This window comes from Cynoglossus semilaevis, chromosome 8 (assembly GCF_000523025.1).
Source record: "Cynoglossus semilaevis isolate Cse_v1.0 chromosome 8, Cse_v1.0, whole genome shotgun sequence".
NCBI lineage: Eukaryota > Metazoa > Chordata > Actinopteri > Pleuronectiformes > Cynoglossidae > Cynoglossus > Cynoglossus semilaevis.
The window spans coordinates 25,416,494-25,427,710 of record NC_024314.1 but is presented as its reverse complement, the minus strand read 5'-3'; the positions used below and the strand labels follow the sequence as shown (position 1 = coordinate 25,427,710).

The following is an 11,217-nucleotide window of genomic DNA, read 5'->3' as shown; positions in this document are numbered from 1 at the left end:
GGGGTTGAGAGGGTGGGGGCTTGTCCTGTCAGAAATGCTGACCCATTCCCACGCTGGTCTTTCTGGACTATTTCCTTTTCTATCGAGGGCCCAGAGAACCACAGCGCGCCCCTTCTGTCTCTCCTCGCCGCCCGACTCTCAGCTGGGCCGGCTCCAACTAAACACAATGTTAGCGGTGACTGCATTCCTCCAGACTGCATTTATTCTCACATCCAGTCAAAGTGAGAAGTAATGGAAAGAAAAACAACTGAGCTGAAATGAGTGCGTTCCAAAACTGTCACGACAGTTCAACTCCCGTATTGGCTGATGTGGTCAGGTGATGCTGGCTTATAGGAAATCAACAGTCCCTTCAGGTTAAAAACCTAAATCTTTCCAACTTAGATTTGGTTCATGCCAGGGGTGGAGATTGCCTGGCATGGCTCATTCTCAAAGGATGGGTGTTATTTCCTCAGCTCTTCCTGGGCTGAGGAGAAAAGACGAGGGATGGAGAACGGTGGGGTTGGAGAGGAAACTGATGAAGATATGGAAACAAGAAAGTGAGGAGAGTTTGGACGTATTTATATAGTGTTTTTTTTAATGTGATCCAACCTGATAGGAACTGTATGGTTTTGTTCAATGGCGCGTCAATAGACGAGTCAGGGATCGAACTGCCAACCCAATAATTTGGTAGTGACACTTGTACCAATACAGCCATACAATTTTAAGACAATGAATCTCTTATCTTTTTTTCTGATAAGTTCATTAATCTGAACAACTAATAATAATAATAATAATAATACATTGTATTTAATGTATAGTTTCCTTTGAGGAGTTTAAATCAAGATAGAATTTACTGATGAAGGAAATAAGAAAAAATATCCTAACTTCTAGGGGCGTAAAAAATGTGATATTTTTGTTCACGATACCATATCCATATTTTACAGCAACATGCAAATGTTCATGGCGTAGGTTCATTTTACTTTGCATTTACTTCTTCTCTAGCAGTAACAAATGTAGATCCCTCTGTTCCAATTTAATTAACCTGATGTTAAAAAAAATATTCGTACTAACAATATCGCAATACACCGTATCCATGCCCCTGTATCATGGTATGTATTCTTGCCAATACACTCCCGCTACTAACTTCTTGGAAGAGGATTGGATCCAAAGTTCCCCTCGCTCACTAAGTATACAGAAGACACATTCTGTTGTGTTTATATCTGTGTCTGTATACTGAATGTACAAACACCAATAAAACTCCATATACTGAGAGTTTTATAAGTTGTCAAACTTGACAACTTATGTAAACTGGATTGTTTGTGGACACGAGTGACTGGAAGCTGGATCGAACGATAAGGGCACGTCGCAGAATTCACGATGTTCACAGCTGTTAAAACAATAGAAAAAAACTGAAGATGACGTCAATCACACCGAGCGTTCTAAATGCTCAACACAGATAATTAAAAGCGGTGAAAAACATCGCTGTTTCCAGTGTTTGTCTGCACAAACAGAGAACGTCGGAGAACATCGTTTGGTTTGCTGTGCATGGAACTATTTCAAGGAATGGGCCAATGTATCCTGCCGTGTGCAAAGTATTCCATTCCGACCACGTCTGGGACAAAGGACTGCATAAATGGTCCGGCTCTGTTTTGTAGGGTGTACCCACAGTTTGTTAAAAAAAAAGTGTACTATCACAGCAACAGAGTTTTTTTTTTAAGTTGACATAAAAATCCTTTGGTCACTGAATTGACTGGGAAAATTCCTCTTCCATCTGCTGTGTGCTGCAAAAAAAAGAAAAAAAGCAGGACGGAAAAACATTCCTGTGTCATTGAGTGTACGTCGAAGTGAACAGAAACACTTAGACCTCTGCAGTATAGTCCTGATGAGAACATGAGTGTGAAAAACACTGGGGTTGAGTCTTTAACCAATCAAACTGTGAGGACCATCAAAGGCTGCTGCGCTGCTCTCTGTCAATAAGAATTTTCTTACAACTATTACTGCTGCTGATGTGAGACAGAGAAGTAAAATAGCTGGAGTTTGTTCCTGCTAACACACACACACTCACACACACACGCTCACAAATGGAGCTTGTCAAGCCCTCATCACCTGATGCTGATCCAGACATACAATGAAAAGAACATCTGCAGGCCTAACTGCATGCACGCGCTCAGCCTAACCACTGCGCACAGGCGAGAGAGAGAGAAAGAGAGAGAGAGAAAGGGGAAAGTGAAAGAGAGGGAAACAAGGAGATAGTGAAAAATATAGAGACAGGGGTTAGAGGCGAGGAAGCGAAACACAGGCAGAGGGAGGGAGAGAGAAAGTCGGGGATAGAAGCGAGAGAGTTAGAGGGAGAGAGAGAGAGAGACTGACAGAGAAACAGACAATGACACAGACGGTCCCGTCTTTCACACAGAGCCGTGGCGTGTAGGAAACGGCTCATGCAGACCTGGGCCAGTAAACACTTCTAATAGTTAGGAATTTTTGGCATTTCTTCAGCAGTTATTACACTCTGTCCACACTCTCCAGCTCCTCAGCGATGGTTGAATGGGAGCGGGCCAGTGAGACAACATGTGGTTTTGACTAGTCCGACCGAGAGGGGCATGTAAATATTGATTGTTTCAGTATATTGGCAGAAATGGAAACAGCGTAGAGATGTAATCTTCTATCAATAACAGGAACGGTACGTCTCCTGCCGGCCGATAACTTCTGCGCCGCTGACCAAATAAACAGCAGAGAACAAAACCGCTACAGGGTAAAAATGTTAGCGCCAAAGTTTCAAGTCCATTCTCTTCCCCACACCGCTGAATCACTTCCCCTTCAGGCAACACAGGCAGCCGAATACATGAATACGTACTTCTACCAGCAGGGGTTTATGACGTTTGTTAGCAATAAAGTGCAACAGCATTGACTTCCACCGACATCAGGAGAAAAGGAATGGATTCAAACTGGGGGTCACGTAAAAAAAGGACTCTCTGCTTCCGATGCAGGCATGCTAACTGCTACACTATGGAACCGACATGTCCTGGATTTGGCTTTTCTTTAACTCAATTTGCTTCAAGTGAAAATGACACAGAGCACGAAATGGAGTTATACATAAAAAAGCTGCAAGTGAAGAATAAATGCATCACAGATTAAAATAAAACAAATCCCACACACACACTAAAATTAAATACATAAAAATCTATGTTTTATGCAGTGATGAGATATCCAACGGCTTTCTTTTTTATGTAGCGATAACTATTTTTAATTAAATACTACACACAGACACTTCAAACGGGAGAGTGACCTTGGCCAGTATCTGCTCCCTCACCAACTCTCTTCTTAATTGAACGGGCTGCACCACAGATGATGAAATGTCTGTGAAAAGCCTTCATCAAATGCCCCCCCCCGGCACAGTTTGAATCAACTTCTCCCACTCCTTTATTTTTTTTTACTGTTTGTGATTACTACGTTTGGCATGTTACCACCTAATTTACAGAAATGGACTTTGGTTCCATCAATTTCTACCACCCAAGCAAAGAGGGTTCACAAAGCCAAAGCATCTGGGAGAGAAAATTGGAAAAAGGGAGGGCCTGATTGAACATTCCCGCTTAAAGGTCATCACATTGTTTATCAGACTTTTTATCAGGGTTTTTTTTTTTTCTTGCCAGTGTAAATTATTTGCTGAGCAATGCCTTTAAAGACCTAGAAGAGGGTTTAGGCTATTGGGGCTGGCTCCATCGTTTTCAGAGCTGGCAAGAACATCAGAGGAGGTGAGCCGCTCACTGACAAACAGAGCTTCATTAAATAATACAGGCTGCTGCCTCAGCTTTACACCAGCTCTATCAATAGGACAGTTAACGACGGTGACTTCACATCCGCTGTGAAGTCACACCACAAACCGAGCCAAAAGAGAGAGCTGACTTTTCTGAGAGCATTGTGCTGTGAATGAGAGGCAGACGAAAAAAAAAAAACATAACAAAACTGGATGTTACCTTTCTGCCTCCAATCGCATCTCCTCCCGCTTCTGCCTCCTCAGCTCCCGACGCCGCTCAAAGTCCATTTCCTCCATGATTTTGGCACTGTGGGATGACATCATGGGGCACATACGTATTAATTTACACAATTTCAGGAAGGAAGGTAAAGGAAGGAAGGGTGGAAGGGTGGAAGGGTGGAATATAAATATATCAACCCTTGTTCTGCTGACATTCCTCCATTTTGCTTACATTTCTCATACAATCAACCATCTGTTAGTCCTCCCTCAAGGTCTGAGCTTAGTTCACAAATTTACATTTCCTTTGGTAAAATCGTACTCGAAAAGAAAACAACTGGGATGTACGACAACAAGAGTAAATAAAAATGTATTTTTCAGTATGTACTCGGCAAACGAGGATCATTTTGTTGCTTTAAATTTAAACATTTTTTGAACTAGGCTACGTTCACACTGTAGGCGAAATTGGCTCAAATATTTGCTGATATTTTGACCAGATTTTTAACAGCACAAATTTGATTTCTTTCAAACATTCCCCGGGTCACTTGTATTCGTGATGTTTTTTTAAATGACCACAATCGTCAGTCCTGCTCATATCATCTGATTTTTACATAATTGATGCGAGAGAAATATTACAATTTTATGCCAGGACAGGGGGCTGTCGCTGAAAAAAAGAAAAGAAAAAAGGATGACATAAGCAGACAGAGGGGGAGGAGCTAATCAACGGAAGGAACAAGGACGGAGGCCAAAGGACAGGGTGTGACAGCCCCCGCTGTGGGGAGAACGGGGAGGAGCGGAGGCTATTTGACTGATATTAAACTAATCAAATTAACAGACATTTACTTCAAAATGCATTCACGCACACTGGCTAAAATCACGTTAGCGAGAAAAGCATGTGATATCACATCTCTTTTAGCCCAGGCAGGTGACTTCAGGGTAGAAAACCGCTGACGGTTACAAAATATACTAATGTGAACAACCGCAGAAAAAAAAAATCTAAAATCTTATACTCTTCTTACAACAGCAGAGGTCAATCCATCTACAAGTGCACAGCTTTAAGTGCGACTGTATACACAGTACACAGCAACAATGTGCAGGTATATGGTTGTGTGCTCAGTAATTCAGTCGATGACAACAGGCTACACAAACAACTGCAAAAAAACAAAGACATGAAGCAGAAAAAAAGAAAAAAAAAACAGAGTGGATGTAGTGTATATAAAGAGAGCCCGAGACAGGATGTTCACTCAATAAGGTTTACAGCGAGTCTGACTAAAAATACTATGCCTGGGACAGACTGTGCTGTAAGGGGCCGGGACCACCCAGAAGCCGCCGAACCTCGTGTTTTATAAAGACATATACGTCCCTGTAAAAGCAGCAGTAACATCCCGTGTGCAGCACAGCTGGCCGGACAGACACGGGACGGGCTGAGCTGCTGTCACACCTCTAGGTGTAAAAAAGACAGCACTGAATTAAGTCACATCTCAGAGCTGTGTACCTGTTTGTGTTGTGATACAGTGGAAGGAGGAGCAGCAACAGGAGAGTGAGAAAAACAAGATAATTAAAAGTGCTGTCAGACAAATCAGGGCAGAAGAGAAACAGAAACAGTGGCTTCCATACCTTGAATCTTCCTTCAAACAATATTTTTTCCCTTCACACCATACCACCTTGTTACAATGTCTACTCCAGGCACAGACACAAGGCAACAACTCTTCTGTCCGTCTCTCACGGTGCAGCCCACGCTGAGAAAAAAGCAGCAAATGCCTGTTCCCTGCCCTCCCCGTCTGTTGTCCCCTCCCTCCATCCCTCGGTGACCTCCTTCCTTCTTTCCCCCTCAGTCTCACCCCCTCTCCTTCTCAGTCCGGTCTCCCCCCTGATCCCTACCCTCACTCCTCCTATCTGGGCAGCTTGCATTTCCTGTGTTGTTTATCGACATGTCAGAGTTCTGCTAAACTATGTTTTTAGGACATGACTCGACTCTTCAGCCCGAGTTTCCCGTGTTAAAGGCAAAGGGTTTTTTTAATCCGGCTTTGTCTCCATTAAGAGTTGGGATGGGGGTGGGGAGGCGGTGGGAAGAGGGCTTCCTCATGCTCGGACATTCCTATGCGTGTATACGTGCACACGTGCTTGTAGGTGCAGCATCTGTGTGTAACTAAGGAAGTACAACTCTGTACACATGGAAACACTGGAGGGAGAGAGGCTGCAGAACTGCAGCACTTTGACGGACCCTTTCAACACCAGCCCTCCCCGCTGCATCTTATCACCCCCTCCCCCCGTACAGTAAATACAGCCTTGCTTCCCCCTCTGCTATTATACTGTAAAGAAAACGAGAGACAGCCTGAAAAGGAGTGAGTAAGAGACCGAAAACACCACAAAAATTTACATTTCACCTAATCCACCCATGCATTGTACAGTATGAAAGAGGTGGGAAAGAAAAAAAAAAAACCTTGACAAGGCCTTTGAACAACATAACATACTTCCAGGAATCGTCAACATCAAACAAATCATCGTTATAACAGCTGGATTCTGGGAAGTATGCAAATCTTAGTATGCTGGTGCAAATAATAAATGATTTGAGACGTTGCCGATGATTGTTCCACCATTTGATGTCGAACTTTACATTAAAAATTAGCCAAGAAATGTTTAAACAAAATATGATGTTAAAACCTTGACTATTACACTGCATGGACTAAAATGAAATCATCTGTTAAAAGAGGGATAACGAGCTGGGTCATATACATAATTTGAATGAATCATGATGTATAAACAGGGAAGCTCATTAAATGCAGGGCTGGATGCTGCACACACTGTGCGCCGTCTTGTCTCTAAATGAGGCGGAATCATGTGTAACAGCAACCAGAAGTGCCCTGGGTGAGATGAAGATGTTACTGCAGAGCTAATCGCAGAGGAGACCACCCACGCAAAGCTAACATATCGAAATGAGGGAAATATGGCATCCCATAAAGTTGTGTGAGCTACAGGCTCAGGGGGGTCATAAGTTCTTCAGACTCTGTGGACATTTTTTTTCGCCCGTCTCGCCACCGCTGCCGTCCACTGCCTGTGCAGCAGTCGTCTATATGTTCCATCATTTACTCTGTACCAGGGCTCACCTCTCTCACTCTCCATCTTCTCCAACCTTCAACAGTGACTGTAATGACACACTGGTGTCATTGGTCATGGTGGTTTGTCTAATGCCTGCCACCAGTGATTCTTAAACATAGGGACGTGGACCAAACTTGGGCCGCCTGTGTCTCCTGTAAGGCAGTTAAAAACTTTCAATCTGCACCTGCATCTGATGACACCAAAGATATGGTATATGTGAGAAGCTCATTTAAAATGTAGCTTTTGACCACACGGTGGCACTAATTTGTCAGGTCTTTAACAAGGTCCAATATACAGAGATGAAGAATGTTTTCTTCTCTCCATTAGCTGAAGAAAAAGTAGGGAAAAGTTTAAAAAATAAAAATAAAAAAGACAAACTCCCTCCCCCAAACGACTCATTTTTTCTGTAGGTACAATCCTGGCTTCATCAACATTTTGGCCACTTTGAAATACACAATTGGGCCACAGGGTGAAAAAGGTTAAGAACCCCTGACCAAATCTGGACATCAGGAAGGTATTCTGCAGAAAAAACCTCAATCAAACACTACGTCCTCTACAAGACTGAAACCTCAATGATTTTTTTTGTTCATTCCGGCAACTTGAAAACTAGAAAAACAAAAGTTATAATGATTAAATTAGATTAAATTAACATATTGGTATTGATCCATGTTCATGTCCCTGTATTTAACTGTATGTGCTGAATATATGTGGGTTGGGGAAGAAGGTTTCCTTTTATCCTTCTTTGAGGGACACCCACAATGTCAGTTTTTTTTTAAAACCTCTGTTCTACTCTGACGATAAAACCCAACAGAACAGAGCCCTGAAACCAACTGTTACTGCCTACACTCCCAGGTAAAGGAGCAGAACAATAATGATTTGTAAAGCCTAATGGTCAGTGATTGCCAGTAAAAAGGACTCTATACATCTTACTGCTAAGCCACTTTGTATCACTCGGGAGGAAATTCATTGACAGCGTCAGGCCTGGCAGTGCTTAAGTCTTAATTATAAACGAATTCCTTTTTTATTCAAGCCATTGTCAAATGGGTTCACAATGCTGATTAATGCCGTCGGCCCCAGGGGGGCAGAGCAGTGTTTACATCTTTGGTTGCTCAGAGACATTACTGTGCTGCGCATAGAAAGTGACTCATTTGATGTCACAATTAATGACAGGGGTTGAAAGAAGCAGACGATCAACAATGGGCCGTGGAAAACAACAAAATCAGGAACATGGCTCTGCTCCCAAATATAATCACACACATGAAAAACTATTTTTCTCTCCTGTTAATTTGGAAAGCAAAAAGTTGTTCTGAGGCAGGGAGGCGAGGTCACAGCTGCGCAGGTGTCCAGGTGAAGACAAGGAATTCAACTATGTGGAATGTGACTGCGGCGCACACACTGAGCCAGTTTTTATTTGGATTTTGCATCAATGAATGGAAAGGTTTTTCTTTCCTGCCGGCCACCTGCTGTTGGCATGTATTAGACATCATGAGTCAACACAAGTGCCATTACCAGAGTAACTCTGAGGAAAAAAAGGAGTTAATGTGCTCTCTTGGACAAAAACAAAGAAAATAGACATACAATAGAGTTAATGATAGAATATCTTAAAATAAATAAATAAATAAAGAGAAGCCGAGCTATGAAAGGTTTAAAGGTGAACAAGTTTACCTATAGAAGTCTTTCTAGAAACCCAAGGCTGTTACAGTGACAGCAGGATTTATTCTCTTCAGACAGATCTGCTAGACTGGCTTGAGTCATGTGATTCACCTCTACTGAAGAATCATTACCACAGAGCTATCTGTCCATCTCTGCTGACCTTGTTTCCAAGAAAACACATTAAGCGTTTGGTAACGTATGACTTGTCTGCATCCTTGAGGCAATTCAGGCGCTGGGTGAACTTTCTCTTCAAAACACAGAGGAAAGTGTCAATAAAGAATTCGATTAATGTGAAAATCAACAATTTACACAATCCAAAGCATAAACCAATAGTTGTAGACAACAGGTTATATACAGGTTTGCCTGACAAAGGGTGCTAAAAAAACAACTGCGATCCATAACTTGTTTTTGCTGATTGTATTTGGCATCCGATATTTTCCTTTTAACACACAAAACAGACAGTAATGAATCTGAAATGCCAAAAAAAAACCTATGTCCATTTGTAAAGCAAATTGTCCAGGTCTGAGCATGTTTAACAACAAGCTGTAACTTTAAACAGCATCTTAGCACTAAACAATCTTGAAGTATGCAAAAATATAGGTTTTATTTAGATACTCAAATTAGAGAAATGAGCTTACACTGATTCTACTTCTTCTTCTACTCTGAGAATAAAGCTGAGGTCACCAACTACATCTGTTGGATGGACAGAATTCTTTTGGACAGCCACTTTGGTTGATGATCACGAGAACAGAGGAAGACAAGCTAGCAATGTTAAGCTAATGGCTAAGCTAGGATAATCATTGGTAGTGAAATTTAATTTAATTTCAGTACATTACAAAAAGGGACATATGTTTAATTTACCAAAACAGAAAAAAGTCCAAAAATGTGATTTTTTTTTTTATTTCTTGTGTTACTTTATTTCCAGCGTTAAGACTACGAGCCATGAGAAAAGGCCGAGCATTGTGATTTGCACAGCAGACACGGCTAATTTTATTGGTATTCCATCTTGGAAACTTTTATCTTTGGGAAAGTGTATCCTAACGTAGGTTGTCCATTTATGGGTGTATTGAAACTTTACACCAGGAGAAAACTCCAAATAGAAGTAAAAGAGACACAACGGGAAAAAATGTTAAGACTGAGATGTACTGGTTCAGCTTAAGCCCTGATAGTGTGAGCAATGACTTTTTGGCAAAAGCAAGCCTAGCCGTAATTTGATTGTTTTATCACGCAAATAAAACTTCTTCTTTGGAAACAATGAGATAGAAGAGAAAAATGAAGCGACAGAACGAGATGCTCATGCCTGTAGGTAGTACACATTAACAGCTGTTTTGGCAGGGACTCTGGGGACAGTTTGAGTTGGATAAACCTAACGTTTTCTGCAGGGGTAAAGAGTCCCCCGAGAGAAGTCTGACAGGGCATTAAAAATATGCTCAGCCTGTGTGTGGGGGTGTGTGCATCATTAGAAATGGTATTTAACAAACATTTACATTAGTGAATGTGTGTACTTATGTTGGAAGAGACTGCAGATGTGCTGAGAGGATAAATGACTGCAAGAGTGAGAGCGCGCGGGAACGCCAGGATGTGCCGTTACGACTCCAACACTGGGAACACCTCGGTGTCCACCGCTACTATACACCGTGTGTGTTTATGCTGCAGCAAATGTGTGTACATGTGTGATATCCATCACCACCTGCGGTGCTATGTTTGGAGAGCCGCTCTCCCGGTTGTGTGGAGTTCGGAGCCTCGCGTCTGCGCTCACACATCCAGGTCTCTGCAGCATTAACACATTTACAAGCCCAGGTTGTGGATGAGCATTCATAAATTCACTGGAGGGTTCTGGCACAACAAGGTCAAAAGTTTCTCTCTTCCTTTCTGCATTCGCTTGTCCCTTGTTCAGCTCCATCTGTCATGATCTGGATTTTTCTTTTTTTTTTCTGCGTGCCCTTGCAGTTGAACAATACACCCAGGGTTACATGTCATCGAATGACAATGTCATGAATTTTACAAGTGAAAAAACGAATCTCTATTGAACTTGAAGATCAAATTATACAGAGTAAATATTTTTGGGCTACACAGAATGGAAATGACATTGAATCTATTATTTAGGTGCCTTCTAGTAGAAGGTTCACAAGGGGCTGGTGCGGCGCAGTGTGATTTGGGTGGTGGTCATGGACAATGCTGCCCCCGTGACCCAGTAACGGATAAGAAGACAAAGATGGATGAATGGATTTATTATTTTTTAACACAACAGATTAAAGCTGAATCTTTTCCCCCCCTTTTGCCGGCCTAATACCAGCCAGACAATTAAAAGTAGCAGCATATTTGATGGTGTAATGCTTGCCAATAATGTAAACATATACAAAACTGCTGGCAAAAAACTTTGGCTACAGCATATTTACAAGTAAAAGCACTGACTTAGAGAAATGAAAATGCTTGAATTACATAATGACAAGCGACTGAGAAATGTTTTAAAGAAAACACTAGCTAAAAAATGCTAAAGCCAAAAGATTTTAATA

General features: G+C 41.9%; 1 protein-coding gene across 5 annotated transcripts in view; it reads right to left on the bottom strand.

Moving 5' to 3' along the window:
• cald1a (caldesmon 1a) overlaps positions 1 to 11,217 on the bottom strand; it is a 57,116-nt gene that overhangs the window by 26,636 nt on the left and 19,263 nt on the right. For 4 of the 5 annotated variants that reach the window (XR_003050489.1, XM_017034663.2, XM_017034664.2 and 1 more), the window contains exon 2: positions 3,954 to 4,040. Coding sequence is in view for 4 of the 5 variants with exons in the window: in XM_017034663.2 (XP_016890152.2) it covers positions 3,954 to 4,040 (87 nt within the window). In the remaining variant the exon portion in view is untranslated. Of the gene's footprint in view, positions 1 to 3,953; positions 4,041 to 5,566; positions 5,719 to 11,217 lie in introns of those variants that run through there. The other variant, XM_025058200.1, reaches the window with a different exon arrangement.